The sequence below is a fragment of the Drosophila nasuta genome, chromosome 3 (assembly GCF_023558535.2).
Source record: "Drosophila nasuta strain 15112-1781.00 chromosome 3, ASM2355853v1, whole genome shotgun sequence".
NCBI lineage: Eukaryota > Metazoa > Arthropoda > Insecta > Diptera > Drosophilidae > Drosophila > Drosophila nasuta.
Window position 1 is genome coordinate 3,948,743 of NC_083457.1, and position 25,882 is coordinate 3,974,624.

The 25,882-nt window shown below is 39.9% G+C and overlaps 4 protein-coding genes across 5 annotated transcripts in view; 2 read left to right on the forward strand and 2 right to left on the reverse strand.

The window, feature by feature from the left end:
* The first annotated feature begins 418 nt into the window (after nt 1–418).
* On the forward strand, nt 419–1,982 carry LOC132788923 (BTB/POZ domain-containing adapter for CUL3-mediated RhoA degradation protein 3). 2 transcript variants are annotated; one of them, XM_060796607.1, is made up of 3 exons: nt 419–515; nt 577–981; nt 1,048–1,982. In XM_060796607.1, the coding sequence occupies exons 2-3, from the start codon at nt 813–815 to the stop codon at nt 1,770–1,772; spliced, it is 894 nt and encodes a 297-aa protein (XP_060652590.1). In that variant the 5' UTR covers nt 419–515; nt 577–812; the 3' UTR covers nt 1,773–1,982. The 2 variants fall into 2 exon arrangements, with proteins under 2 accessions (XP_060652590.1, XP_060652591.1); XM_060796608.1 differs by having other exon boundaries at nt 479–981.
* A 274-nt stretch (nt 1,983–2,256) lies between these two features.
* LOC132788925 (intraflagellar transport protein 20 homolog) lies at nt 2,257–2,649 on the forward strand. The gene has a single exon (XM_060796609.1). The coding sequence runs from the start codon at nt 2,257–2,259 to the stop codon at nt 2,647–2,649; it is 393 nt and encodes a 130-aa protein (XP_060652592.1).
* A 30-nt stretch (nt 2,650–2,679) lies between these two features.
* On the reverse strand, nt 2,680–3,811 carry LOC132788922 (INO80 complex subunit B). Its single transcript, XM_060796606.1, has 2 exons — nt 3,670–3,811; nt 2,680–3,611 (listed from the first exon to the last, which is right to left on the reverse strand). Exons 1-2 carry the CDS (start codon nt 3,683–3,685, stop codon nt 2,680–2,682), a joined length of 948 nt encoding a protein of 315 aa, XP_060652589.1. The 5' UTR covers nt 3,686–3,811.
* Nucleotides 3,812–4,176: 365 nt separating this feature from the next.
* Nucleotides 4,177–25,882, reverse strand: part of LOC132793292 (uncharacterized) — a 33,394-nt gene continuing 11,688 nt past the window's right edge. The window contains 11 exon segments of the mRNA XM_060803087.1: nt 4,177–5,344; nt 5,559–6,144; nt 6,324–6,519; nt 7,726–7,812; nt 7,815–7,957; nt 8,023–8,253; nt 8,725–8,937; nt 8,994–9,189; nt 10,188–10,372; nt 10,435–11,195; nt 14,072–14,570. Coding sequence (XP_060659070.1) covers nt 4,660–5,344; nt 5,559–6,144; nt 6,324–6,519; nt 7,726–7,812; nt 7,815–7,957; nt 8,023–8,253; nt 8,725–8,937; nt 8,994–9,189; nt 10,188–10,372; nt 10,435–11,195; nt 14,072–14,570 — 3,782 coding nt within the window. The 3' untranslated portion in view covers nt 4,177–4,659.

The following is a 25,882-nucleotide window of genomic DNA, read 5'->3' on the forward strand; positions in this document are numbered from 1 at the left end:
CAAAAACAAATACACATACTTTTTTTTTTATCATTTCACAACAAATGTTTTCAAATATTTACAAATTTATATTTATAATGTGAGGAACTAATAAAACTCATCTTAAGAACACGAGCAAACATCTCTAAAATCGTAATTCCACTGCATGAATGTATTGTAATAATAATTGAGATAATGGCTTCGTTTTGCTAGCCGTATTTTTAAACTGTATTGGATAATAAACAAATGAAAAGCAAATAATAGTTTTAATAATATAATTTTATGGTTTGCATTAAAACTTGTACTTTTCCTATTCAAAATATTGATTAGCAGCGCCATAGTGTGGCAGTTTTTTTTTTTGTAGCTCAATATAAATACTAAAAATACCCAAGCATGTGGTATTTTGTAATATGGGTATAAATTTGCTAATTTGGGCACTTGCTAGCCGTATGTTTGTGTGTACAACATATGGATATTGCATTGTGTATATAATCTGAAGATTAACGAGCAGATCTACGTCAGAACGAGAGTTTAAGGTAGCATACAAATTTCGGTTATTTTGTGAGACTCACAAATTCGCCAAAATTGATCCATTAGCGCAGAACACGGCGAGCGTAAGCAGCGCAAGAGAAGGCGTTTGCAAAAGCTCCGCAAAAGAAAAGGGCGTGGTGGACTTTGCGATCGTTGGAGCAGGAGCAGGCAGTGGAGGAGGATCAAGTGGCGGAGGGGCGTCCAAGACATTTGCTGTGAAACCTGCTGGTTACAATGATGATTATAATTGCATAGACAGCGACAATCACAACGAGGAACTTGTACTGCACGAACCCAGAGTCATGTCCGGGGATCAGAAGGTGCTGCTTAAGGGCCACGCCTCCCAGTACGTTAAGCTAAACGTAGGCGGGCGTTTGTATTACACGACAATTGGCACGCTGACCAAACACAATGACACAATGCTGAGCGCAATGTTCAGTGGCCGCATGGAGGTCTTGACTGATTCAGAAGGTAAATTGATGTCGATGAATCATGTGAAGATGATAAGATAAATCTGTTGGGTGCTGTGTATTGCAGGTTGGATTCTAATCGATCGCTGTGGCAATCACTTTGGCATACTTCTCAACTTCCTGCGAGATGGTAGCGTGCCGCTGCCGGAAACAAACAAAGAGATTGCTGAGCTACTGGCCGAAGCTAAGTACTATTGCATCACGGAGCTGGCTATGTCCTGTGAGCGCGCCTTGTATACGCACCAGGAGCCGAAGCCCATCTGTCGCATACCGCTGATAACGTCGCAGAAAGAGGAGCAACTCTTGATCAGTGCATCGTCAAAGCCAGCAGTGATATTGGTGGTGCAGCGACAGAATAACAAATACTCCTACACTAGCACTTCGGATGATAATCTGCTCAAAAATATCGAGTTGTTCGACAAGCTCTCGTTGCGCTTTAATGAGCGCATACTCTTCATTAAGGATGTAATTGGACCCAGTGAGATTTGTTGCTGGAGCTTCTATGGCCACGGTAAAAAGGTTGCCGAAGTCTGTTGCACATCCATTGTGTATGCTACCGATCGCAAGCATACGAAGGTGGAGTTTCCCGAGGCACGCATTTACGAGGAAACGTTGCAGGTGCTGCTTTATGAGAATCGCAATGCTCCTGACCAAGAGCTGCTGCAGGCCACATCTTCGGTGCGTGCGGGCGGCGTCAGCGGGACGAGCATGCATCAGTATACCAGCGATGAGGAGGAGGAGCGCACCGGACTCGCCAGACTACGATCGAATAAACGCAACAATCCCACTTGACTTTTGCATAGGCTGGCATTGCCACAGATTTGATGGCAAGATTGCGGTGCTTGCAGCCTCTGTTGGTTCGCTTCGTGATCCAAAATTGTTGGCTCGAGTATCGCATCATATTCATTAGACATTCAAGAAATAACACAGCTGCATGACAAATTCCGAGAACACCAAGAGATTAATTGCAAACTACATTATATATTCTTTCCAAAATCTCGATTTAATTATATATGTAGCGACTATATCTACTGAAATAGCAGATCCTAAGCAACAGTGTAAACAAAGTATTAGGTCTCATATGTTACATTTAAAGTTTACAAGCTTAAATAATATATGAACATGTTGAAAACAAAACAAATTTATCCATTATTTATGTTTATGTTGTATATAACGAAACTTCCTAAGAGGCGACTTGAAATAGTTACCATGGCAACGCGAGGCACAACAAAACAATTTTTGCTTTCGCTTGGAATCAGTTGTAATATTATCTCAAATGGAAGAACTACAGAAAGCGGGACTCTATATCGACGAAATCTATAGACTCCGTGTGCAGGATCCAAGAATAGCAAATCAGACAATTGAATTGCGACAGGAATGCCTGGAGTACTCGCGAAACCTACAGGAGCTCAAGAAATTCGGCGAGGACTTCTATAAGATATCCAACAATTTCGCCAAGGATGTGGAAAAGGAAAAGTTGCGTGCAATTGGCACACAGAATCAACTAAAGACGATGGCCAAGCAGCGGCAGAGCGAACAGCAAGTCTATCAGAGTCAGATACTTGAGCAGACGGTCGAGTTGGAGCGTTTGAAGAGCGAATATCAGTACTTGCAACGCATTGAGTCTGAACAACAGGATATCATTAACAATTTCCTAATGAATCAATAAACTCAACTAAACCTAAAATCATATTTTAATTTATATTTGGGCAACCACCAAATTTTTCCGATAACACGCTAGGCTGCACAGCGGCATATTCGTCTTGGAGCAGCTGTATATCTTGCGCTTGCCACAGCCTGCAATTCCGCACAATTGAATGCGTGGCGGGGGGTCAGCAACCTGTGCTTGCAGCGGAAACTCTTGACCTGGTGGTACCATAATGTATGCGCCCTCCAGTGTATTCATGTAGGTTAGCGAGGGCAGCGAGAGTTTCTGTTGATTTTTCTGACGAGCTGCAGCTCGCTGCTTACCGCTCTCCTGTTTCTTCAGCAGACGCTCCATTGTCTTTTGTTTATCCTTTTCTCGGCGTTCGTCCGCTTGTTGTTTTCGTTTCTGTGACTTGAGCGCAGCCTTCTGAATATCCTCGGCCGTTTGTGGCTTCTCCTTCTCCCGATAGCCGCTAGGCAGTGCGATTAACTCCTCGACAAAGCCAGAGAGCGCTGGCTCAGCGTCCTGACTTCTTTCATACATGGCTCTTTGACGTGCCGTCATTAGCTTGGGATCCTTGATCTTTTTCAGCTCGTCATCTACATCCTCTAGTTTACCTGTCTCAATGGCATTCAGCCAGCGCTCCTCATCGCTAGACGTGTCGCTGTTGCGACGTTTTTTCGCCTTTTTTGCATTCGCATTTCCAGCTGCCGGCAAAACATGGGGCGAAGTCTTTGTGCTGCTCGCAGGTCGTACGCGTTGAGTGGGAGGCTCAGACTCAATTGCTTTGGTAATTGAAGGAGTTGGAGTTGCAGACACTACTGCTTTCACATGTGTTGGTGTTGTTGATGTTATTTGTGTAGTTGTTGCAATTTCGATTTCAACTTCGGAGGCTACATTTGTTGGAACTGGCGACGAGGCAGACTCTGTTGGCGAGGCAAATCTTGCTGGTTTCTGGCGTTTACTGCGTTTGGAGCGACGATCTTTGAATGGGTAGAAAGTCAGATAATAGATTGATCAAAATGTTAATATTGTTGTTACCTTCTGTTTTCCCCATGCTTGCTGAATAATAAATAATTTAATGGCTTGGATTTGTTTTTGTTTGGCAAATACAACGTGACCGCAAACTCCTTTTCAAAATATACCAAAAAATAAGTTATACCAGCTACTTCTACTCGAAAAGTATGCAACAAATAATTTAAAATGGCAACGCTGGTAGACTTAGTTAGGATTTCGATTTTGTTAGCAATTATCGATAGTTTCATTGTAATCATATAATCGGCTTTTGAAACAACAACAACAATAATTTGTCTAGCTATATTTTTTATTATTTATACTGGTAGGAAATGAAGGACTTTAACTAAAATTTATGCAGTGATTTAAAACTGCAATTTTAAGCTGTCTAATAGTTCGTTATTGACAAATTGTACATCTTTTGTCTTTAGATTTTATAAATTAATCCATTTATGTAAAGTTTAGCGGAAGTTGTGCCAAATTTGTTAATGTCGCATAGCTAGATATTTATTATATCCCCATGAAGCAACGGCATTGAAATGATAATAATATTGCTTTTATTAATGCAGCAGTATAAATCTAACTTAACAAGGTTATTTATGTTTTTTAATTGAATTAAATTAGTTCATGAGAACGATGGTATTATTAATTTATCTAAATTTATCACATCGTCACCAGAGAATCAATATATTGTTTATGCATCTTTCGTTTTTATTCACTATTTTTTGTTTCGCTAGACAATATTTTAAAACAGGAAAGTTCAGCTAATAGAAGATCATTAATCTGTCACAATCTTTAATTCGTATGTGTATATCAATTGCTTTCAGATTGCAGCCAATGCCATATTTATATATGTACATTTTATACATAGTTATGCGTTTATTATTTAATGAAAATAGGAAGAACTCGAAACCTAAACGATAAATTACTGGCCTTAGAGCTAGAACGCCAAGGCCACTCATCCACTTAGTTGCTAGTATTATGTGTATTATGTTATGATTACGAATTACGATTCGGCTACCAATAGCTGCTGGGAGTTATGGGTGGCAGATGATTGCCACAGCGTGGGAAATTGACAGGCACTGGCGGCAAGTCCTTGAGCGTGCCGACTTGAAAGACCAAATTCATGCCAATCACAATGTGATACTGAAAGTGACAGTGGAACAACCAGAATCCTGGATTATCGGCCCGGAAACGCAAAACGGCATATCCATTATTCGGAACTGCAACTGTATCCTTTAGCGAGGGCTTCAGGTACTGTCGTTCCAGCATGCCGCGCTGATCCAAGTCAAGGGCATGCTTCAAATTCATGCGCTTGATATTATCGTCTGGCGATCGACCCAATCCAAGCACATAGAAGGACGTGCCATGTAAGTGGAAGGGATGACTGATGTTGATCTGCTGCACCTCATCGACCAGCACAACCTCAACAATGGCATTGAGGGGTATATCGATCTTGTGAGTGCACTGACAATTTTCACCGCAGTCTGCCGGCCTGTTGTCCCCATTGCAGTAATACTCCTCGGGAATGTCCTTGTACTGGGAGAGCAGCGGCGAGGGCGGCGCTATGTACGAGACCTCATCGATCAACGATATCAGGTGATCAGCATCCGAGGCGACTATGAAAGGAAGTGGATTAAACTGGGCTGCTGGTTTGACTTTCCAATGCGAGCTGTTTCTGGGCAGGATTTCGCATCGTTTACGTTACAGAGTTAACAACAATACACACTTAGGTCTAAACATAGCTTACAATATTATCAACAATATTAATGACAGCATGCTCATCATTCAGGTTTACTTAAAACTATACATACGAGTATGGTTAAGCTTAAGGGGTTAATAAATAACTGGAGCTGTAATATTTAGCGGGTAGTGGGCAAGACTAAACTGGGATTACTCTGAACTGGACTTAGTACCAGGTTACAGGCGGCACATGATCACCGCAGGTGGGAAACTTTGGCGGCACCGGCGGCAAGTCGGCTTGTGTGCCGATGTGAAAGACCAGATTCATGCCAATCACAATGTGGAATAGAAAATGACAGTGGAAGAGCCAATAGCCGGGATTGTCGGCACGGAAGCGCATCACTACATAGCCATTGTTAGGCACAGCAATAGTGTCCTTGAGTGGTGGCTTTGAGAAGTCGCGCTCTAACATGCCCATGCGATCCAGCTCCAGCGCATGCTTCAGATTGATCTTCTTGATCGATTTGTCCGGCGAACGTCCTAGCCCAACCACATAGAAGGCCGTACCATGTAAATGAAACGGATGGCTAAGGTTCGCCTGCTGCACTTCATCCACCAGCACAACCTCGACTATGGCACCCAAAGGTATGTCCACCATGTGTGTGCACTCGCAGTTTGGTCCGCAGTTGGGCGGACGATTGTCGCCGTTGCAAAAGTACTCCGGGGGAATGTCATCGATCTGGGAGAGCGGCGGCGCCGGTGGAGAGATGTAGGAGATTTCATCGACGAGGGAAGTCAAATGGTCACCGCTAGGCACAACTGTGTATGTGTGTTGTTAGCGAACAGTTTTGTGTGATTGACCATATGATTGACCAATTGGTTGTTGGTTGGTCAGTGTTTAGTAATACAAGTAAAAAAGTCAAAGTGTTGGTTAGTTAGCAAGCAAAGATCGAAAGAATCCTTTCAATGTTACCTCTCTTAATCAAACTATTACGTACCCAAAAATCTATTGTATGTGTTTGGTATGAACAAGGTCTTTGGCTCGTACACATAGAACCTGAAGGGCAGAAAGATCTTGACATCGGGGCGCTCCACTAAAACGCTCTTGTCCACCTTCTTGGCGTTCTTCAAGTTAGAAACGCAAATGGCATCAGTTCGCTTGCGATCACAGATCGCATCCAGTGGGTTAAGTATCTGCAAGAAAGTTTGCAAAGTATCTTAAGCAAGGTAATATTTAGATAAAAATAATCAAATAATGAAATGGATAAATAATATTGTATAATAAGACTCTTCAACATACTTATCTGAGAGTGCGCCTTAGTTGAATTGTAGTGCAAAACATAAAGAGATCATAGTTATAAGATAAATACTATATATAGAGTGTAGCATATATAGTTGTGTAGTGATAATAACATGTTGTTTAATTTTACACATTTTTATTAAAATTGATTTAAACAATAAATATACATTTAACGGCAGTTAATTGGGTTCTGTCCTCATGCTTTACAAATCTTCACTTTAAATATTGTTGTTCGTTTCGTTTTTTTTTGCTCATTTTGAGACTCATTTTGGGAGTCTGTTGGGAAATGTACAATTTGTTTAAACAATAGCAAATGCTTGATCGTCTCATCATCGAATGTTGCAGCTATTAAATATGACTGTGAGAAGCCAAATGAGAGCATATTTGATTCAATAGACCCTAGGCATAATTAGGCATTACATACATAGGTACAAAATAGTTTAAGCATAATACAATACATACATCATATTCATCATTTACATAGACACTTTTATGTACATTTTTTATAATATTATTATTAAAGATTTAGATATATTTCCATTCGCATTTCCCCGGGGGAAACAAGGCACCAGGCGTGTACTTTTCTTTTTTGCTTATCTCTTTCTTTTCTTGGTCCCCAAATACACATATATTATTAATAAGATTTAAATATACACTTTATACGCTGGCTTCAAGGATCAACAAAAAAAGGGCGGGGCTTTTGTTCTATGGCTGCTTTTATAAGTTTTTACATTGTTTCTATACAAATTTCCAAAACGGGGGCAAATCCCAAGTGTGGCAAGGATTGCTTGAGGCAACTTTCAGGGATGGGGCAAGGGGTGTTTTTGCTGGGGGCAAGGCAAGCTTATGCGGAATACATTTATATATATAGAGAGATTGATCTATATAGACAAGTTGAAGTGGGGGAGCAATATATCATACAGGAGGGCGGCAGTAGGAGGAGCAGGAGTTGGCTGTGCTTAAGATCGCATATACATACAATACATACATACATACTCATTGTGCTGTTCGTTGTTCATCTTCTCTAAAAAAAACTTTGTACAAACTGTTCAGCTGGTTCAGGTCCTCTTCGCTTTCTGTAACTATTTAATTTCTGTTTACTTTTTTTGTTTGTTATTCTTCTTTTTTGTTGCTTGTTCTCGTTTTAAGCAGTTAGAGCCGAGGAGTTTGTAAGGGTCTAACTTAATTAATGGGTATGGGGGGGAGTGTGATCGCCGCAGGTGGGGAAACCGGGTGGCACCGGTGGCAGATCCGCATTGGTGCCCACTTGCAATATCAAATTCATGCCGATCACAATGTGGAACAGGAAATGACAATGGAACAGCCAGAAGCCTAGAATAAGCAACGAGACAAGATTTAGTCAAATTTCCCACATGTGAAAATAAGTCATAGTTTACCGGGATTGTCGGCTCGGAAGCGCAGCACAACGTAACCATTGTTGGGCACAGCAATGGTGTCCTTGGTGGGCGGCAGATTATACTGTCTGTGCAACAAACCGCGTCTGTCCAGATCGAGAGCATGCTTCAAGTTAATCTTCTTCACGGTGGAATCCGGCGAGCGGCCAATACCAATCACACTGAAGCCATAGCCGTGCAAATGGAATGGATGTGACAGGTTGGGTTGTTGTACTGCAGGGAAAATCAGAGGTTGTAGTAAATGTATCTAACTATATTTATCCACATAATTGTGTTCCAAAACTGTTTCTATGCTTAACCTCAATGAACCGGTTTGGTTGAAAATTAGTTAGAGTCATAGTTGGGCTTTTTCTGACATGTTTAAGGTTATCTTTACTCAATGTAGTTGAGCATTTTATAATGTTTGTTATATACAAAAAGTTTCGAAAAAAAAAATCATGGAAATAATTCTTACGTTGTCGACATTCAAAATAATCTTTACAAAGGTGAAAGCCTTTCTTATAGGTATTCTAAAATCAGTATTTGTAAAACATTTCATCCCCATTGTCTAAATTTAGGATTAATCATGAAATCTGGTCCACAATCAACCTCATCAACAGTTACTGATCTCATGAGCAGCAATAAGTTTTGCCTCCTTTCTATGGTATAATTACAGCCCCAATCATTCTTCAAGTATTTTCTTACCCTCATCAACCAGTACGACCTCGACAATCGCATTGAGGGGTATATCGATCTTATGGGTGCACATGCAGTTGGGTCCGCAGTCCGCGGGACGATTGTCACCGTTACAGAATTGCTCCGGATTGATTTCGTTGAACTGCGACGTAAGCGGTGCTGGTGCCGACAAATAAGAGATCTCATCGATCAGTGAGATGACATGATCACCCGTGGGAGCCACTGCAATTAAGAATTGTTAAGAACTTATCCACTTGCTCTTAGGCAGGTGAACTTACCAAGGAATCGGTTGTAGGTGTTGGGCTGGAAGAGATCCTCGGCACGGTAGACAAAGAAGCGGAAGGGCAGGAAGATCTTGACGTCAGGTTTCTCGGCAAGAATGCCGCGATCGATCTCCAGGGCGTTTTTCAATTGACTCACGCAGATGGCATCATTGCGTTGACGGTTACATTGCGCGTCCAAGGGGTTCATGACCTTTTTGTTGTTGTTGTCGTTACGTTGTTCGTTACGTCATTGGGGTCAGAGGTGGTGTCGTAAGGTGTGTTCAGATTCATATATAGATATATATACACATTTGTGCGGGAACAACAACAATTGCAGTGTGGTTTTCGTGTTGTTGTTTTTTTGTTTGCATATATTACATTGCATTTCAAGTGGGGTGTTTTGTTTTTGGTTTGGTGGGAAGAAGATAGAGAAACGTATTTAGTTATGCAGTCTGATCACTCTCTTTCTCTTATTCTCTCGATCTTGTGCTCTCTATTTTTATTTATTTACAACATAAAGTCTTATACATATGGATGTATTTACAATCTCTTAGATTATAATAAATGCATATTATACAATGTACTTACAGATTCTCAGTCTCAACATGCGAATATAACGGGCGTTATCTGCTTACAAAGGGACTTTATACTTGGAAGAACTTATTCGTTGACTTTAAGAGTGCTAGCTAATGACTTCTATAATTATTTGTAAAGTTGAAAGATAAAGAATTGCGATCGAGTATCGAAACTGCTTACTCTTGAGGAAAGGAACATAGTAAATAGATAATTTTAGGGGAACTGTTCTTTCCTAAAAAAGAATAAAGTTTAAGGAAGAACCATGATAGCTATTCATTCAGGAAACTTTGTTGTTGATTTACTTATTAAATCACATGGTCATTCTCACAACTAATAACATAGGATTAATTACGTTTAATTTCTTTTAATAAATCCGATAAGAAACCATTATTACTATTGGAAGAAAAGTTCCTTGTGATCGAAAATAGCTGAACATTTCCAGCAGATAAACGTCTCCTAATATAGGGAATGAATAGAAGATAATCACCTCCCCAGCCATGTAGAGGCAGAAGATTCTAGAAATAAATTTGACTGCTGACTTGAGGGCTAACTACTTCCGCTCCGGAACTCGCGTTGCTTTCTTGGCAAGAAGGAAAACTCAAGAGATCGATGAAAGAAATGGTCACAACTTACCACACCCTGGGGAATGCCGACATCGTAGGTGGGAGGCGCGGAAGCGGGCTGATAAGGACCACGAGCATAGCGGAGAATGGCCAACTGCTGGGCACGACGGATACCGCACTCTCCAAGACCACGCAGCTGAATCCAGTAGGCTCCCACGGGTTGATCGGCAGTGATGATGAAGTCGTAACGTTCGCCTGTCAATAAAGATGTCAAAGGAGTTAAAAATGAGCGTGAAGACGGAAGCAGCGAGACGCACCTGAGAAGGAGATGATTGTATTGACATCAACTGGATGAACGGGTTCGCCATCGGTGGCAATGACAGTCATGCCGTGTCCCTCGATGGTCACCTGAGCCGGACAAACCGAGGCAAAAGCGTTGATCATGCGGAAACGATAGCGACGTCCCGGGGTGATAGTGAAGATCTCCAGAGGAGTGTTGGTCATGAAACCGGTGTTGGGATCACGGAACTGTCCCTTGCCGTTGATCAACATGGACTCGGGATCCTGACCGGTGTTGACGGCCAGACGACCCGGATAACGTTCAGCGGCATCCTCGTGCAACCAATCACTGATCAGCATAATGTGCGTGGTCAAATCGAAGTCATACAGATGCGAGTTGGGATCCCGAGAAGGCGGCTGACGCACCACAACGCTGCCATAGAGACCGTCGAGCTTCTGCAAACCGGTGTGAGCATGCCAGAAGTGGGTGCCGGCATTGCCCGTCCACTGGTAGCGGAAGGTGTTGCCCTGCTGGATGGGACACTGTGTGACGAAGGGGACACCGTCGTAGTACTGCGAGCCACGCTGCCAGATGCCGTGCCAATGGATGGTCACCTCCATGCCCTCCATGTGATTCTCCACATCGATCACCACTTTGTCATTCTCGCACACCTGAATACTTGGACCGGGTATCATGCGGTTGGCTGTGAGAATACCGCGTTCAACACCATCGGCCAACACGCACTGACAGTGACTCCAAACGGTGTTCGTTGCATTGGGCGTGCACACCTGGCAGGCACTGTAAGCGATAAAATAATTAAGTTGTTTCGTTATTTAAGTCAATCATCAAATTCAAGTTTATTTGTATTTAATATTGATCATTTTAATAGGGAATTCCACAAGGAAAGAAATAAAATAAAAAATCCGAATATGCATTCATTATTTATTCGTGGCAAAAATTGGGAAAGACCCAGTAAAACCTAATAAAATCAAATACGAAAACTAGAATATGTACTGAAAGTTTCAGGGATATTATTACAAGTTGCTTCGCATGTAAATTGAATTGAATTACAGATAAATCTGATTATGAATTTCAGTAAAGAAAAAAATAAAAGTGTGGACAGGAAGTTAATCATGAGCACATTGATCACGTCCGGATGCGATGTGCAAATGGAGATTGATGTTGAATTGGATGTGGATGCAAATGGAATAATTTAATGCATTATAATGCACAACAACTACAACTTAAGTGCTTCAACTTATGTCGTACGTGTCCAATGTGCGAATCACAGGCGGCTTAAAACGTCCACTAATTAAGTTGTCGTCTGCGATTACTCGCTTGTTTATAAGACAAGACGCTGTGGGATGCGAGGTTATTAAACTAGTAACTTGAAAAATCATATTTATCTCTGTTGTGCTCAAAGTTCGTTGACGAATTCAACTTAGAATTTTGTACTTGAAATCAGCATAAAAATACTTGTTTATTGATATTATTGCTTATCAAAGTTATTGGAATTGAACAGCACCGATTTTCTAATTAAATACCAACAATATGAATCTTTATTATCTGCAGGATTAATTTAATGGAGTTCAGTAACTTACGCGAATATCTAGAACAAATTTCATATCTTTTTGAAATTGAGGCTTATTTACAAAGTTAATGATCTTAAGAAATTATTAGATTAATACTAATCAATATTAAATAAATAAATAAATAGCAAAACAAATTCTTCCTTTCATTTTCAATCTTCTGCATTTCTTTTCACTTTCTCATGACAATGTTAATTAAATTGTCAAAAATGTCATTAAAAAAATATGTGCGAATTTTTGCTTATGGGAATTTTTTTTAAGGTATAAATAAAAATGAAGAAGGATGATTAATGTGGAATACACTCATCAAAATGAAGGGAGAAAAAGCTTAATTGCACATTGTTTGCTTTAACTTTGCACCTTTGGAACTTTGAAAGAAAGTAAGGTGAGCGAGTTATTAAGCATTTTAACAGTTTTATTTTAATGAACTAAATGTCTAAGAGAATGTGAGTTTATATTTTTAACAGTGTATTACTATGGTTGTATTTAACTCTTTTGTAGCTTTTGATATTCCTTAATTAGTTCTACGTATACTATTTTAATTTTATTAAGTATCCGCTAGTTGTACATAATTTATGTAAACAAATTTAAAAGGAATCTAAAAGTATAGCTTGAGACTTCTTGCTGCTTACAAATCAGTCAGTATACTATATACATTTGTATTTTATAGTATCATACACATATAATATTAAGTTATACGTTGCCAAGAATGTAGACAGTTGTTTCTTTTTTTAGATAGGAGTGCCTATTATTTCCCAGCCGCCTATTAAAAAAGTGAAGTTAAGTTGTTTTTGCACCTACTCGATTAGATGTTTCGCTGTTTATCGCTTGTGAATGAAATGCAACAACTGCAATTGACAGAGCTGTCGAGGTTGTCGAACTATCTGTGAAACTATTGGCAATCGTTTGACACTGTAAATACTACTGCTATGCTAGTGGTTGTACTATTACTAACACCTTAGTACGCGAGTAGAGCTGTTATTAAGTGTGTCTATTGGAGCAGTAGGGCAACAGCGAAAAACTGAGGCTGAGATCAAGATTGAGACAGGCTGAGATTGAGGTTCGTAACCGGAGCTGAAACTGAAGCTGAAGCTGAGGCCAGTTTGCACTTGCAACTCGCAAAGTTGCAGATACGCGAACTCGAACTCGCAGTCGCTGCCGCTGTCGTAGCATTAGCATTTGCCTTTGTTGACTGAGCTCTTTGTTTGTTTATTTGCCATAACAGCACTTGTGGCGTGGGAATAATTTGTTCGCCCTCGCCTCGCTTCGCCTCGTCCCACCTCTCGTCCCACCTGTCTTATTTCTCCTCTTCGCGGCGACAACACGGTGACAGCTTTGAGCTCAAGTTTTTTCCTGGTGCTTTAATTTTGATGTGGTGATTTGATGCTGTACTCGTATTTGCAACTAAAGTGAACTTGCCAGCTAGATACACGCAAGCTCTTATATGTCATTGACTCCTAATCCTACGGGTTGAGTGTGTTTTTTTTATGGAGGCCTTGATTGCAAGCGTGCTTTATGGATACATCAAGCCGTCTCAAGCTGATCTCATCCGACTTTCAACTTTATGGCTATGGCTTTTATATTGTTTCCGGTTTCAACTGCAGCTTCTTCCTACTCCACTGCTTCCATCTGCTATTTATGGCTACTTAGAGTGCTATTAACAATTGGGCGCCTGACTTGCATTAGAGTGCACATAAAAACTGGTAAGCAAGCCACAGCTCGACTCTGATCGACAACCAAAAGTGCGCTGTTCATTTTTAGAGAATATTTTTGTACATATACTATTTTTTTTTTTTTCTTATTACTATTTATTACTAAATTATAAGAAGAAAGTAAGAAGTAAACGGAAAGAAACTTGGTCAAATTCTAAACTAAAGCAGTTAGTTTTGTAATTTTAAGGAACTAAAAGACACAATACACAAAGACAGATTAGCGGAGACAAACTGACAAACAGACAGAACGAGACGAGCCAAAATATCGAATCGGTTGCCTACTTCCGCTTGCATTCTTAGTTTACGTTTCGAACCGACTTTTGTTCTTATGGGTTTTTACATAGTTTTACAAATAAATACATCTTATACTTACGCTCCCAGCACAGTGTAGTACTCCAGAGTAAAGTGATAGTAGCAGATCCTAGGAGGTTCACCCTCTCGGCAGGCACGAGCACACTCATCGGGGGCGGAGAGAGCGGGATTGCGTCGCAGCTCGGCGGTGGCGCTGGTCGAGAAGTCTAGATGACGGAATGGCGACTTGGGATTGGGTTCCACAACGGTGCCGCTGATCTTGTTCGCCGGATACCTGGCGGAAGTGGGCAGAGTGCCGCGTGAGTTGAGGTAGCCGCTGCCGGCGGTGAGCGAAGGTTTGCCATTGGCGGCGACACCCGGAGAGGCTGGAGGCGCTCCGCTGCCCAAGCTGTTGCTGCTGAGGGGGACGGGGCGGGGCCCGCCTGCGGTCAGAGAGGGGTGCGTCTGAACGAGGCCATGCGTCGCCGAATAGAAGGGCGAATCGAAGGGCGTCGAGCTGCTGGGTGTGGCCACGTGCTGTTGCCAGTAAGATCCCGCTGATGTCTGATCCGGCTGTTTGTCTGCAAACAACAAACAACAAACAAAATAACAATTTAATTTTGTCTTAATACTTTCTATATTCATTTGGTGTGTGTTGTTGTGGTGTGTGTGTGTGTGTGTGTGTGTGTGTGTGTGTGTGTGTGTGTGTGTGTGTGTGTGTGTGTGTGTGTGTGTGTGTGTGTGTGTGTGTGTGTGTGAACTTGGCGCTTTTCAATTAATTTTCAAACTCGGTCTCGGGGCATAGGCAACTTCAACTTGAACGTAAACGCAAACTCAAACGCAAACAAAATCGTGCTCAGCCACGTTTTAAATTAAGTGCAAATTGGCCACAGTTTCTATATATCTGTATCTCAGTATTTGTATTTCTAGCTGTATTTCTTTTTGTTTTGGTTTTTTAGTTGTTTTTGCCATTCGGCTTTGTGCAATCGCTGGAGTTCAATCAGCTCAATGATGACGATGACGCAATGTGCGGCGCGTTTCGAGTAACTAATTAAGTGCAAAAGTCTTGTATTTGCTTTGACTAGAAGCCAAAGCCATTGGCAATAACTTTTTAATGGCCATAAGCGCTTTGAGATTTCGATTTTATTGTTTTCAACCGACCACACACACACACACACCCCAAAAACATACATTCACAATTTGTTCGTTTCTGATATGAACAAATTAATTTTCGCCCCTCCTCGCACATCCAACAGTACGTATACGTAATGTGCAAACGTGTGTCTTTAGTATAATGTACTAGTATTATACGCGAAAAAAGTGTTGCTTGCGGGCAATGCCATTATTATAGCAACACAAGCAGAAGCACTACAAAAGGGAAATTTCAAAATAATGCTACACTTTGCCCAACGACGTCGCGTCGCGTCGTCATCGCCTATTGTCTGTTGCCTTCGTTTTTGTTTTTGTTTTCGTTTTTAATCAAACACAGCTGCCGCATGCCCACATTTACCGTTGCAGCTCTACTCGTAGTACAATCAGCGTCCCACGCCCCAGTACGCACCTACACACACACACTCATACATACACACACACCTTGCAAATGCGCTTTGAGTGTGCTATCATTTAATAGAATTGCATGGGGAATAAACAAAAGATTGAGGACACGAACTTCACTTTAATTTGCCAGTTGCAATGTGGAATGTACGTGGCACGCATTTTCATTGATTAATCATTTGTTGGTGCAACTTTCCCTAGCATAAATGGAAAACAATTATTTATTATGTCTATTTATAGGTCTTAAACAACATCATAATTACAATCGAACTACAAAAGTCAATATATAATTAAAACATTCGATTTTGATCCGATCGCTTTCGAGTGTCGCACAAACCTTGACTCATTTCAGCTGGAAACCACTGTATGCAAACATTTAATCAATCACATTAAATGAACGTCAATTTGTTACCATTAAAGTTTCTCAAGTTTTGTCAAAATATTAATTAAACAGATAATCTTTATTTGCGGTAGACATATATCTATGAACACAGAAGCAATTAACTAAACTTTATTGCGAGGCGCCAATTGAGGAAGCGCGTGTTTTACCGCAATAATAAACTTTAGTTTAGCAATGTGGCAACACCTAATTGACAAAAAAGACCCTTTAAAAGTTTCAAACCTTCACTTTACGAAGTAAAAATGTAAAAAAAAAAATAAGGTAAAAGATTTCCGAAATATGAATGACTTAATCTGGAGCATTGCTCACAAGCGATCTGTAATTGAAAGCGGATATACAGTTTTTAAACCCAGCCCTTTGTGTCAATAGCCATATCCTCTTTATGACAGTTGGGCGACAAAATCGTGGCATAAATTAAATGGATGCTAATTATTTATTCCATTTGAAAACCCGTTCCGTTGTCAACTTCAAAGAACAGAAATAATTCGAATCATTGTTATGTCTAGTTCAATTGAAATCGTTTTACATCTATGGTCAGTTGTTAATTGGGCGGGCAACTTTGCGATCGTATCCGAATACGAATCCGACTGTGACTGCGAATTCGAATCTATATCCGATTCGGAATTAAATAGCAAGTAATTGCAAATAAAATATAAAACGAACAGATACCGAGATAGGAACCAAACTCGTACCCGTACCCGTATCTATTGCCAAATTTGTATGATAAATATTTCAAGAATTTGCGAACGGTGCGAATAACATTAACATAGAACTTTGGTGCCGAAATGGTGTGAGATTTTGAATTAAATGGAAGGTCATTTTACCGTCCAAAATTTGCTCTTAATGACTTTTCCGGCCAAAAAATAAAATACGTCGAGTGCCAAGAGCTCAGTGTACCGTCGCTTTATGTCGGTTGGCGGTTGTCTGTTGTCGGTTTGGCATTGGCCAAATGTGGCAGATTGTAACTAGCGTGGGTGTGTAAACAACAATTGTAGCATGGCCTACATAAAGTTGGTAAAACTTACATTGTTTACATGTTGTAGACAGACTATGAATATTACAAGCATACGAATGTGTATTCGTATTTTGCCATAATTGGTCTATGTCTCGACGATTAAAAGTATTACCACATGCAAGCTCCTCAATGCCCATAAATAGATCTTATGAAAAGCCGACAACTGACTCAAAGAAAGCCAGCATCGGATTCGATCTACATATCCGAGATTCGTTCGACACATTCGTGAAATAGTAAAAAAAAGTGCAAGTCAAGCAATAATTGATTCGAATACAATGGAATGTTTACCTCGATAATCCAATGGAAAATTGGATTCTTTTGTTACAATGGACTTTGTTTTTTGATATACAAGTTGTATCTGGCCTTGACTTAAATGTTTGTAGCACCACCCAACTCTACCTTCCATTTTACGATTACGATTACATACCATATACCATATACATGTATGCAAATTAATATCATGAAAATTACTTTTAACTAGTGCACTTGGAGCACCATTCAATTAGTTACCTATTGTTCCGGAAGTACATACATATATTTTTATACTTATTCAGAGTTGTGCTATAAAATTGGAAACATTACAATTTGCCAACTTTATGTAGTTCTTAAGAATTACTGTTGAGAACTATTGTGATTTATGTTGTCTAAATAATGTAAAATTAGAAATTAACAAAAAGAAAATACACACATTTGATAATAAAAATATGTGTAAAATACTTTGAAAAGACAATATTTTTATTATGCGTTGATATTTTTTAGGAAATTGTTGTATGAGTATAGTATAGAATTATATAAGTGATACTATTCAAATATATATACTATTCAAATATATATAGTACCTTAACAACGCAGTTTGTCAGCTAAAGGATTAAAGATCTGTAGGAAGTGAATATGTTAGAAAGGTAATTGTGTATTCATAACACCGCAAACATGTTTGGGACTTGTTGTGGCCGGCATTTACAACTGGGAAATATATCTCAGGCAAGCCGAAGACCATCTGGAGACGGTCCACGAGTGAAGCTGAAGGGGGAACACAAATGTTGGATCGAGCCGACAAAGTACTTATACCATGTATGTACATTTGTTTTTTAATCATTTCACTCGACACACACACGCTGAGTTGTGGGAGAGAGTTTTGCATATGGCTTAGTGCATGGCGAAAAAAACCAAGAAAGAGCAAAAACAAAAGGAAAAGAAACAGAGGGGGGAAAAAAGAAAAAGTATTAAGGGCATGACCACGGCGGCGAAGCTAGCCAAGTGCTCGCCTTTAACTTGTACGAGTTTTGTGGCATTAACGATCTCTATTTATGCACTTGTGGATACTGGCAACCTGCCTGAAATTGATTAACGATTTGCTATTGCAGCTGTGCTGATTTTGCTGTTGCTGATGCTAGTTTGTCAGGTGGCAATAACCAACAGAAACAGCTCTCAACACATGCGCACAGCTCAATGTATATGTGTGTGTGTGTGTGTGTATGTGTATGTTTTGCACGCGTTAGCAATCACATTTAGTCACTCACCATTGCGGCTAGCTAGCTGGCGGGCCTGTGGCTATAGCTTTTTAGCTCGGTTGCTGTTGCTGTTGCTGTGCCTCGATCTCGATCTGATTTTGCTTCACTTTCACAATGAAACCGAAAACTCAACTGTTGGATAATTAGCGACACTAAAACTGAGTGCTCAGGCAATGGGGCAACAAATTAATTAGCTCAACACCGACTTCAAATAATTGCACACAGCTAAATCATTGGTTGCAACTAAATATGTATGTGCATGTACAATACAATGTGTGTGTGCCATAAATTAGAAAATCAGACTTTAAGCTAAGCATGGCGCCAAAATGAGTAAAAACTGTCAGTCTGCTGCCCTGGTTACCCTAGTTACTGGTTACATCAAACTACTAGGGCTGCAAGTTACAAATTACCAAATTAGTGTTACCAAATGCAATTTGACATTTGCATTGGAAAGTTTGACATTTTTAGCGTAAACTTGCACAGAACATGACAGACATGCAAAGCGTGCAACTTCTTATGTAATATGTGTGTGTGTGCATGTGAGAGTGTGCATATTAATCATGCAAAAATGCCGCAACACGAATATTCACCTGCACAAGATGAATGTGTGTATGTAAATGCAGACATATTTTCATGTTTTGATGCGTCTTCTTCTGCATCGCTGAGTGCAGTTTTGTTTTTTTGTTACCTATGCATTCATTCAGACAGTGGAAGTACTCACACTTGTTTGTTTTATGATTTTAATTGGCGTTTTTTATTTGTCGTCGCTCTAATTTGGCCACATTAAAATTAATTATTGTTTATATTTAAGCGTTGTGTCATTATTTTTACCCTTTTTTCCTCTTTTTTGTTGTAGTTTTTTAGTTTCTTGCTGTTTTTGTGGTGGAAAGTATTGTGAGTGCTTTTGTTGCTGTCTCACATTCCATTTTCATAAGTACTATACGAATTTAAAAATTTGAATGTAGACAGACCGATGGAGATACACGTTAAGTACCCCTCTCCAAGTCTGTGCCGCCATCCCTCTTCCTGCCCCAGCCCTGAAAGTTGACTTAGTTTTTTGTGAGCGGCACGGGTAACCAAACAAAGCAAAGCGAAGGCAAGACATTCAAGCCGGACTTCAAGCATAAGCTTATGGAACAGTCATAAATCTTAATAGATTTGTAAACTGGGCAAAGTGAAAGTGAATTAGACAATCAATCTATGTAGTTTTTTTTTCGTTTTGACTTTTTTCCCAGAAATTATCTCGTCTAGGGGTTAAGTACTCATTAGGCTTAGTTTGTTTGATAAAGACCACGTCTAGTTCAGGAGTCCGCCACAGTTAAATTTGAGATTATTAAGGCGTAATGTGATTTGAATTGGACTTTCGAGTGCTGGTTGGTCACACTGACTGCGGACTACGGACAGCGGACTGGAACTGAAGCACAGAAATGCAAACTGGATGTTGGAAGTTGGGGTTATGGTCACTTGGCTGGCTCGCTTTGGCTGTGAGAAATGCGCTCACGTTCCAGCCAATTGGCGGCATAGGTTGAGGTTGTAACTTAATTGTGTTCGTAATGCCAGGTTTGTTGCACAATGCTGCCTGCCATCGACGGCGTTGCTTATTAACTGGTTTTGTTTTGTTTTTTTGCTGTATTACTATTACTATTATTATTATTGTTATTGTTATTATTTAATATTAATATTCGTGTTACTCTTACTGCAGTAGTTAGTGTTGGCTACCAACACTGCTCAGTTGGCCATTTGACAGCACTTTTGATGGCAGACAAGGCAAGGTCATAATGAGTTTGTAGTTGGTGGCGCCTCGTTGGCTTGCGGCTTGTTCAGCCTCTCTTGCATAGTCCAGCGCCCAGCGCCAACTTTCACTTTACCGCTGCAAAAAACTCTACGCTCAATAAAAAAAAGTGTAGCACTCAAATTCTGTTTTGTCTGTTTCTTTCGAATAGTGCATGAGTCATTTTTATAACGCAAGTGGCCACAGTCTATGCCAAACTACACGCCCACCTCATAACATTTACTTAATGCCATAATAATATCGGATTAGAACAATGCATCGCATTCACATTCAAAAAATACACATATCCATGTGTATTTCCCCATTCTTAAAGCATGACTTTTTTGTTTTTGCTTTCAGCTTTAACCTCTAATCCCAAAAAACATGATATGAATGCTGCATGGCGACAGCCGTCTTTCAAATTATTTAAAATTAAATTCGATGGGGTTGTTTATGTAATAGCAACAATGTGGCAAATACTTGGCCAATTGTTATTTTTAGCTCCACGGATTTAGCTTAACTAAACCTAACGACTTTCCAGTTCGTGTTATGAAATATTATATATGCCATTTTATATCATTTCTTTGATGTGGTTGATGTCGTTGCTGTTACCGATGTTGCTTTTGTTACTGTGGGTCTTGTGCCATTGTTAAATTTTGGAATTGCAGCTGCCTAACATTCCGCTGACGTATGACCAATTATAATGTAATATAATAAGGTGTGAAGATCATTATACACTTCCCGAATGCAAGACTTACCTCGACCACTAATTTGGGATTGTACGTTTACATTCTGAAGGGAACTGGGCTAAGCACATGTTATAGTACATAAGATAAATTGTAAATTGTGCGGCTGCCATTGCGATTAGAAGGGGCAATATCATATTGTTTGCCGATGTTTGCTATCATAAGTAGGGTAATTGAAAGCCACGACCTTCTGTTTCACATTTGAGCGACAACCACAGCTGATTGAATGCTTTTGTACAAACTGGAGGATTTTCGATAGCTGGCAATTTGAAGTATGGTATGTGTATGCTCACAATTAAGTAACCTCGACCTGGGTACCAATACATACTTTCATAGAGCGGTGTAAATGCTTGAAGGGTGTGGCCAGGTGAAATATCGGAATGTCGAGCAAGAGCAAAGGGTACGAATGATAGATAATTCAAATTACAAGATTAATGAAATTCCTAAACATCAAATGTGTATAAGATGAATGTGAGTTTAAACCTTAAAGTCAATTGATTGCAATTTTTAGCAATTCATTGCGAGCTCAACGACATTCCAATTGAACAAAGGACTCCATTTTAAAATGTGATCAATGGAACTCTTTTTATTTTGATTATCGATATCGATAAGCTGTGCATCGACGGAGCCCTGTGGGTGATGTCGCAATGTGGTATTATTATAAATGACAAAAGTACAAGTAAATTAAAAAAGTGATCATAATCATGTCATATGCACTTGCACACATATATTGCCACAATAAACTAAATATATTTCCACCATAAACATAACATATTGTGGCAATAAAGATGCATAATGTACGCGCTGTACGTAACAGTTGAACCGCAGTTGAATTTTATAAATACACACACACATATACGCACATATTCATTGTACAAAGATATGCCAAGCAATGAACGAGACAACGAGAGTGTAGAAACTTTTCTGGCTTTGTGCGGTTGGAACTTTTATGCTACGCTCAGCTGTCTAATATGAGCTTAAGCATGATGTAAATGAGGATGAATGACAACACAAAAAATACGATATGTATGTGTGAGTGTGGTAGATGCACGAGTCATAAATTAGCCGCTTATTAACTAAGATGAATGACAATTGATTTGCATACACATTTGATGTGTAAGCGCATTTACAAAATTAGTCTATGGTCAACTCCGCTCATTCATTCGCCTCTTGATTTTTGGGGGAACTGTGAATGAACTATGTATGCATGTAAATGGTAAACGAATTGAAGCTTACAAATTTTTAAGTGTGGACAATGCGCCCAATGTAACATCTCCACACATGTCTGTGTGCGTGTGTGTGTGTGTATGTGTGACAACATTGTTGAACTTTTGGGATTATTATGAGCATACTGCCCCAAGCTATTGGTGTGAATTATTGAACTTTTGGGATTATTATGACCATTGTGTGCTCATCTGTCATTTTAACACCTGCATTCGTAATCGTTTCGTCTGCAAACAAATAAATTGATGTGTGTGTGTGTGTCTCTCTTATTGAGCTCAATGATCGAGCGATGTTGCGAGTCAAGTTCAGGGCTATCGGCTAACAACAAACGCTAACGAAGACGCTCTTGGCCAACATATACATGCGTCATAGCTTATTTCCATTTAATACGGTTACCGTTCAACTTATCGTTTTGTGACTGGTTGTTTATGATGAACCAATACACACGCGAGTCTGCATAAGTATGCTTTGCATGTTTGAAAGGTGAGTGTGGGAAGAGAGGGGGGAATACCTTTCACTTAGTGACCAAATGCCTTTAGGAATATCGCCATTTGTCTTCCGCATCGTTTTAGCTAGCAACAAATTCGTACTGCAAATGCAACTCATTGTTGTTGCTGTTGTGCCTTTGCTTTAAGAAATTGGCAACTGCAGTGTACCGTGCCGGTGGCCGGTGTTCCATTCACGTGCACAAAATTGCGCCAAAAATATCAAAATCAGCAACAACAAAAAAACAAAAACGACAGCCGAAAAAGTAATAAAGAAAACTGAAAATGAAACATGTAAACCCACAAACAGGCAAAAAGCAAAAAAAACCAAAAACAACATGGCGACGCATGGGCTGACAATTAGCTGAAAAGAGAGGGAGACATTGCGGCGACACAACCAAAAATTGCCACCGCAACGTTCAACGTGCCAGCAAAGCAAAAAAACAATGAAATTAAAGGCTGCAATAACAGTTGCCAGTTGCAAGTTGCATGCAACAGACGCTGCAATTAATTACGAGTATGTGAAAATGCCAAAAGCATTCGAAGCATCTGAATACGCTTAATACACACAGAGCCAACGACTCTTTTGGCTTACACTCTGCGATCAGCGATCTACGGTCTACGATATACGGCCACACTTGCATTTGACATTCCCGAAATGCAGTAACATACTCCAATTAAATTGCATGCATGAAAATAGAGTTTGGCAGGCAGGCTGGTATAAATAGAAAAAGTTAGCATTAGCATTGTTGATTTTGCATTGTGTCTTACACTTGATTTTGTAACACACACACACAGACGCTCATATGTTGTCTATAATTTGTTCACATTTCGGGGTTGGGGTTAAGTTCAAATCAAGTCAGGCATCACTCGCCTCGCCTCGCCCAAAACTCGATGCTTAGCATTTGGCGCCGCACGAGCGGACATCGATTTAATGCGGCAGCCGCAGGTTGAGTCGGAGACTAACATCGATCGACCGGCAATCGCAAAGCCAAAAACTTGACTTTAGTCAAGTTGGATTAAGTTGAGTTTCATTTCGGGTTTTGCTTTTCAATTTATTTAATTTTTTCTTGTGCTTGTACTTCTTTTGCCCTGCCTTAGAATTGAATAAAAAAACAGAGACTCCACTGACGATGACGATCCATGACAGCGGCGTCGACTGCGGCGGCAGCGGATGAAGGGGAAAATCGTTACGGTCTCATTGCGTTGGCTTTTTATGAGCATTTAATTTCATTTTCATGTTGATGTTGCCAGTTGTTTTTGTTGTTGTTGGATGTTGTTGCTAGTTGTTGATGTTGCGGCTGCTGTTGTCTTTGTTGCTGTTGTGGCTGATTGTCGATGCCGATGCGGCCGATTCACTCTTGCCACTGCTACTTGCCACCGAGCCTAGAGCAAAGATTTCACAATTTCAGATGCTTTTTCCACTCTAACTGAATCTTGGCTTTTATTTCTTTTATTTAATTGGCCGCTGGCGTGTGTAAAATTTATTTATACATCTGCCCATTTACATGTCTCTCTCTTTTAATTCAGCTACTTAGTTGTTAGTCTTGTAGTTTAGTGTAGGTGATTTGTGCTCCAGTTACACTTTCTTAGTCTTTTAGCAACTCATTAAACCCTACGCCCAACATGAATGACCGTGTATCAAGTGAAAGGGAAATGACTGACGGACTGCTGAATGAATGATCTCATGTCTTCATGGTCATAACATTATTTGACCTGGTCAAGAAAGTGTCTGATTTCTTTTTCTTGTTCATAAACAGTATTTATGTGCTTGTTTCTAAATACTTAACAAACTGTTGCCAACTTTACCTTTCACTATACGACGCTCAACGACTGTGTACGCTCTAATCGCTTCTTTGTTTTAATGCTTCTTCGTAATTCTAGTTCCCATTGCTGAAAATGGAATAGCTTTTTAATTTGTATGCACAAATTATTCGACTCTATCTCACTTACTATCGATAGCTTAACTTTCGATAGTTTTTGAAGAATAATGTAATGGCAGAGGAAGAAGAATCCGAAAAGCAATCAGGAAAAGAGGCAAGTCATGAAATTGCTTGTTTATTCGTTAGTCTAATCTCTGCTCAAATTTCTTTTTATACGGAAACTATTGAACTTTATTTTCCACGCCGTGTTGTTGTATAATGGATGTAATGTTGTTTGTGTATTGTTTATTTTTTCGCCGCAAAACTGAAAACTGAAGTGAAGCACGGCATGCGTTTTTAGCCTAGCCTCCGTCCTCGAAATATGTTTTATAATTTTCAAAGCATTGATTGTCTTTTGCCGCCAATGGAATATGCACTATGTACTGTAATTATGTGATGGGAAAATTATACATACACCGGCTGAATAAGCTGAAAACTGTTTGCAGCCTGTTGTAATTTGCAGTAATTTGAAAATGTTTATAACGGGCTGCTGAAAATAAAATACACAAGAAATGCGAGCGGCGTTACCTTGCCTAAAAGAAAACAAAAACGAAATTGAAATCGAAGTCGAAGTCGAAATTGAAAATAAAAATGAAAGCATTAAGAGCAAGGAGAGCCGATAATGGCAACTGGAAATTGACATGGCCGCGCCAACAGAAAATAACACACAAAAATTTGGCAAGTACCCCCCAAATAAAAATGAAAGAAAAAAAAAAAAAACAGTTTTGCGCCATTTGTATTGCGTGACGACAATCAAAGAAAATTGTTATCCACAGTTGGATCGTTTGATTGAAACTTGGATAATGTGCGTGTGTAAATGTATGAGTGTGTGTGTGTGTGTGGATGGTGATTGTTGGGCTGATTACTGCACCTTTAGCTCACTATGTTTACTGTGGCCATATAAGCCCAGTTAAAAGCAGTTCAATTAAAAAATGCTACCGGACTGCCACTAATTAGTGCTTGCCTAAGTGCCATGGTGCCATGTTCAATTAAGTGATACGACTATACTGCATGTTCGATATGTTTGTAACTATGGTATGTTCAGGTTTTGCAGGAATGCAATTCACTCAGAATGATATGGCATTGAGTTGTAATTATTAGTGCAACCCCATCTATCCATCGTCTTAGTGTAATATTCAACATTTTTTGGGTTCAATCAAAGTTGACCCAGCTGGAAAGGAACACAGACAGAGCAGGGATTGCTGCAGCTGCTGTGAATCGAAATCGAAATCAACATTAAATTGTTTGACCAAAGGTTGAGTGTG

Excerpts from the sequence above, each read along its gene's own strand:
- LOC132788923 (XM_060796607.1), top strand. The coding sequence starts at position 813 with ATGTCCGGGGATCAGAAGGTGCTGCTTAAGGGCCACGCCTCCCAGTAC. Across the intron at positions 982-1,047 it reads GGTCTTGACTGATTCAGAAG|GTTGGATTCTAATCGATCGC; the intron begins GTAAATTGATGT and ends TGTGTATTGCAG.
- LOC132788925 (XM_060796609.1), top strand. The coding sequence starts at position 2,257 with ATGGAAGAACTACAGAAAGCGGGACTCTATATCGACGAAATCTATAGA.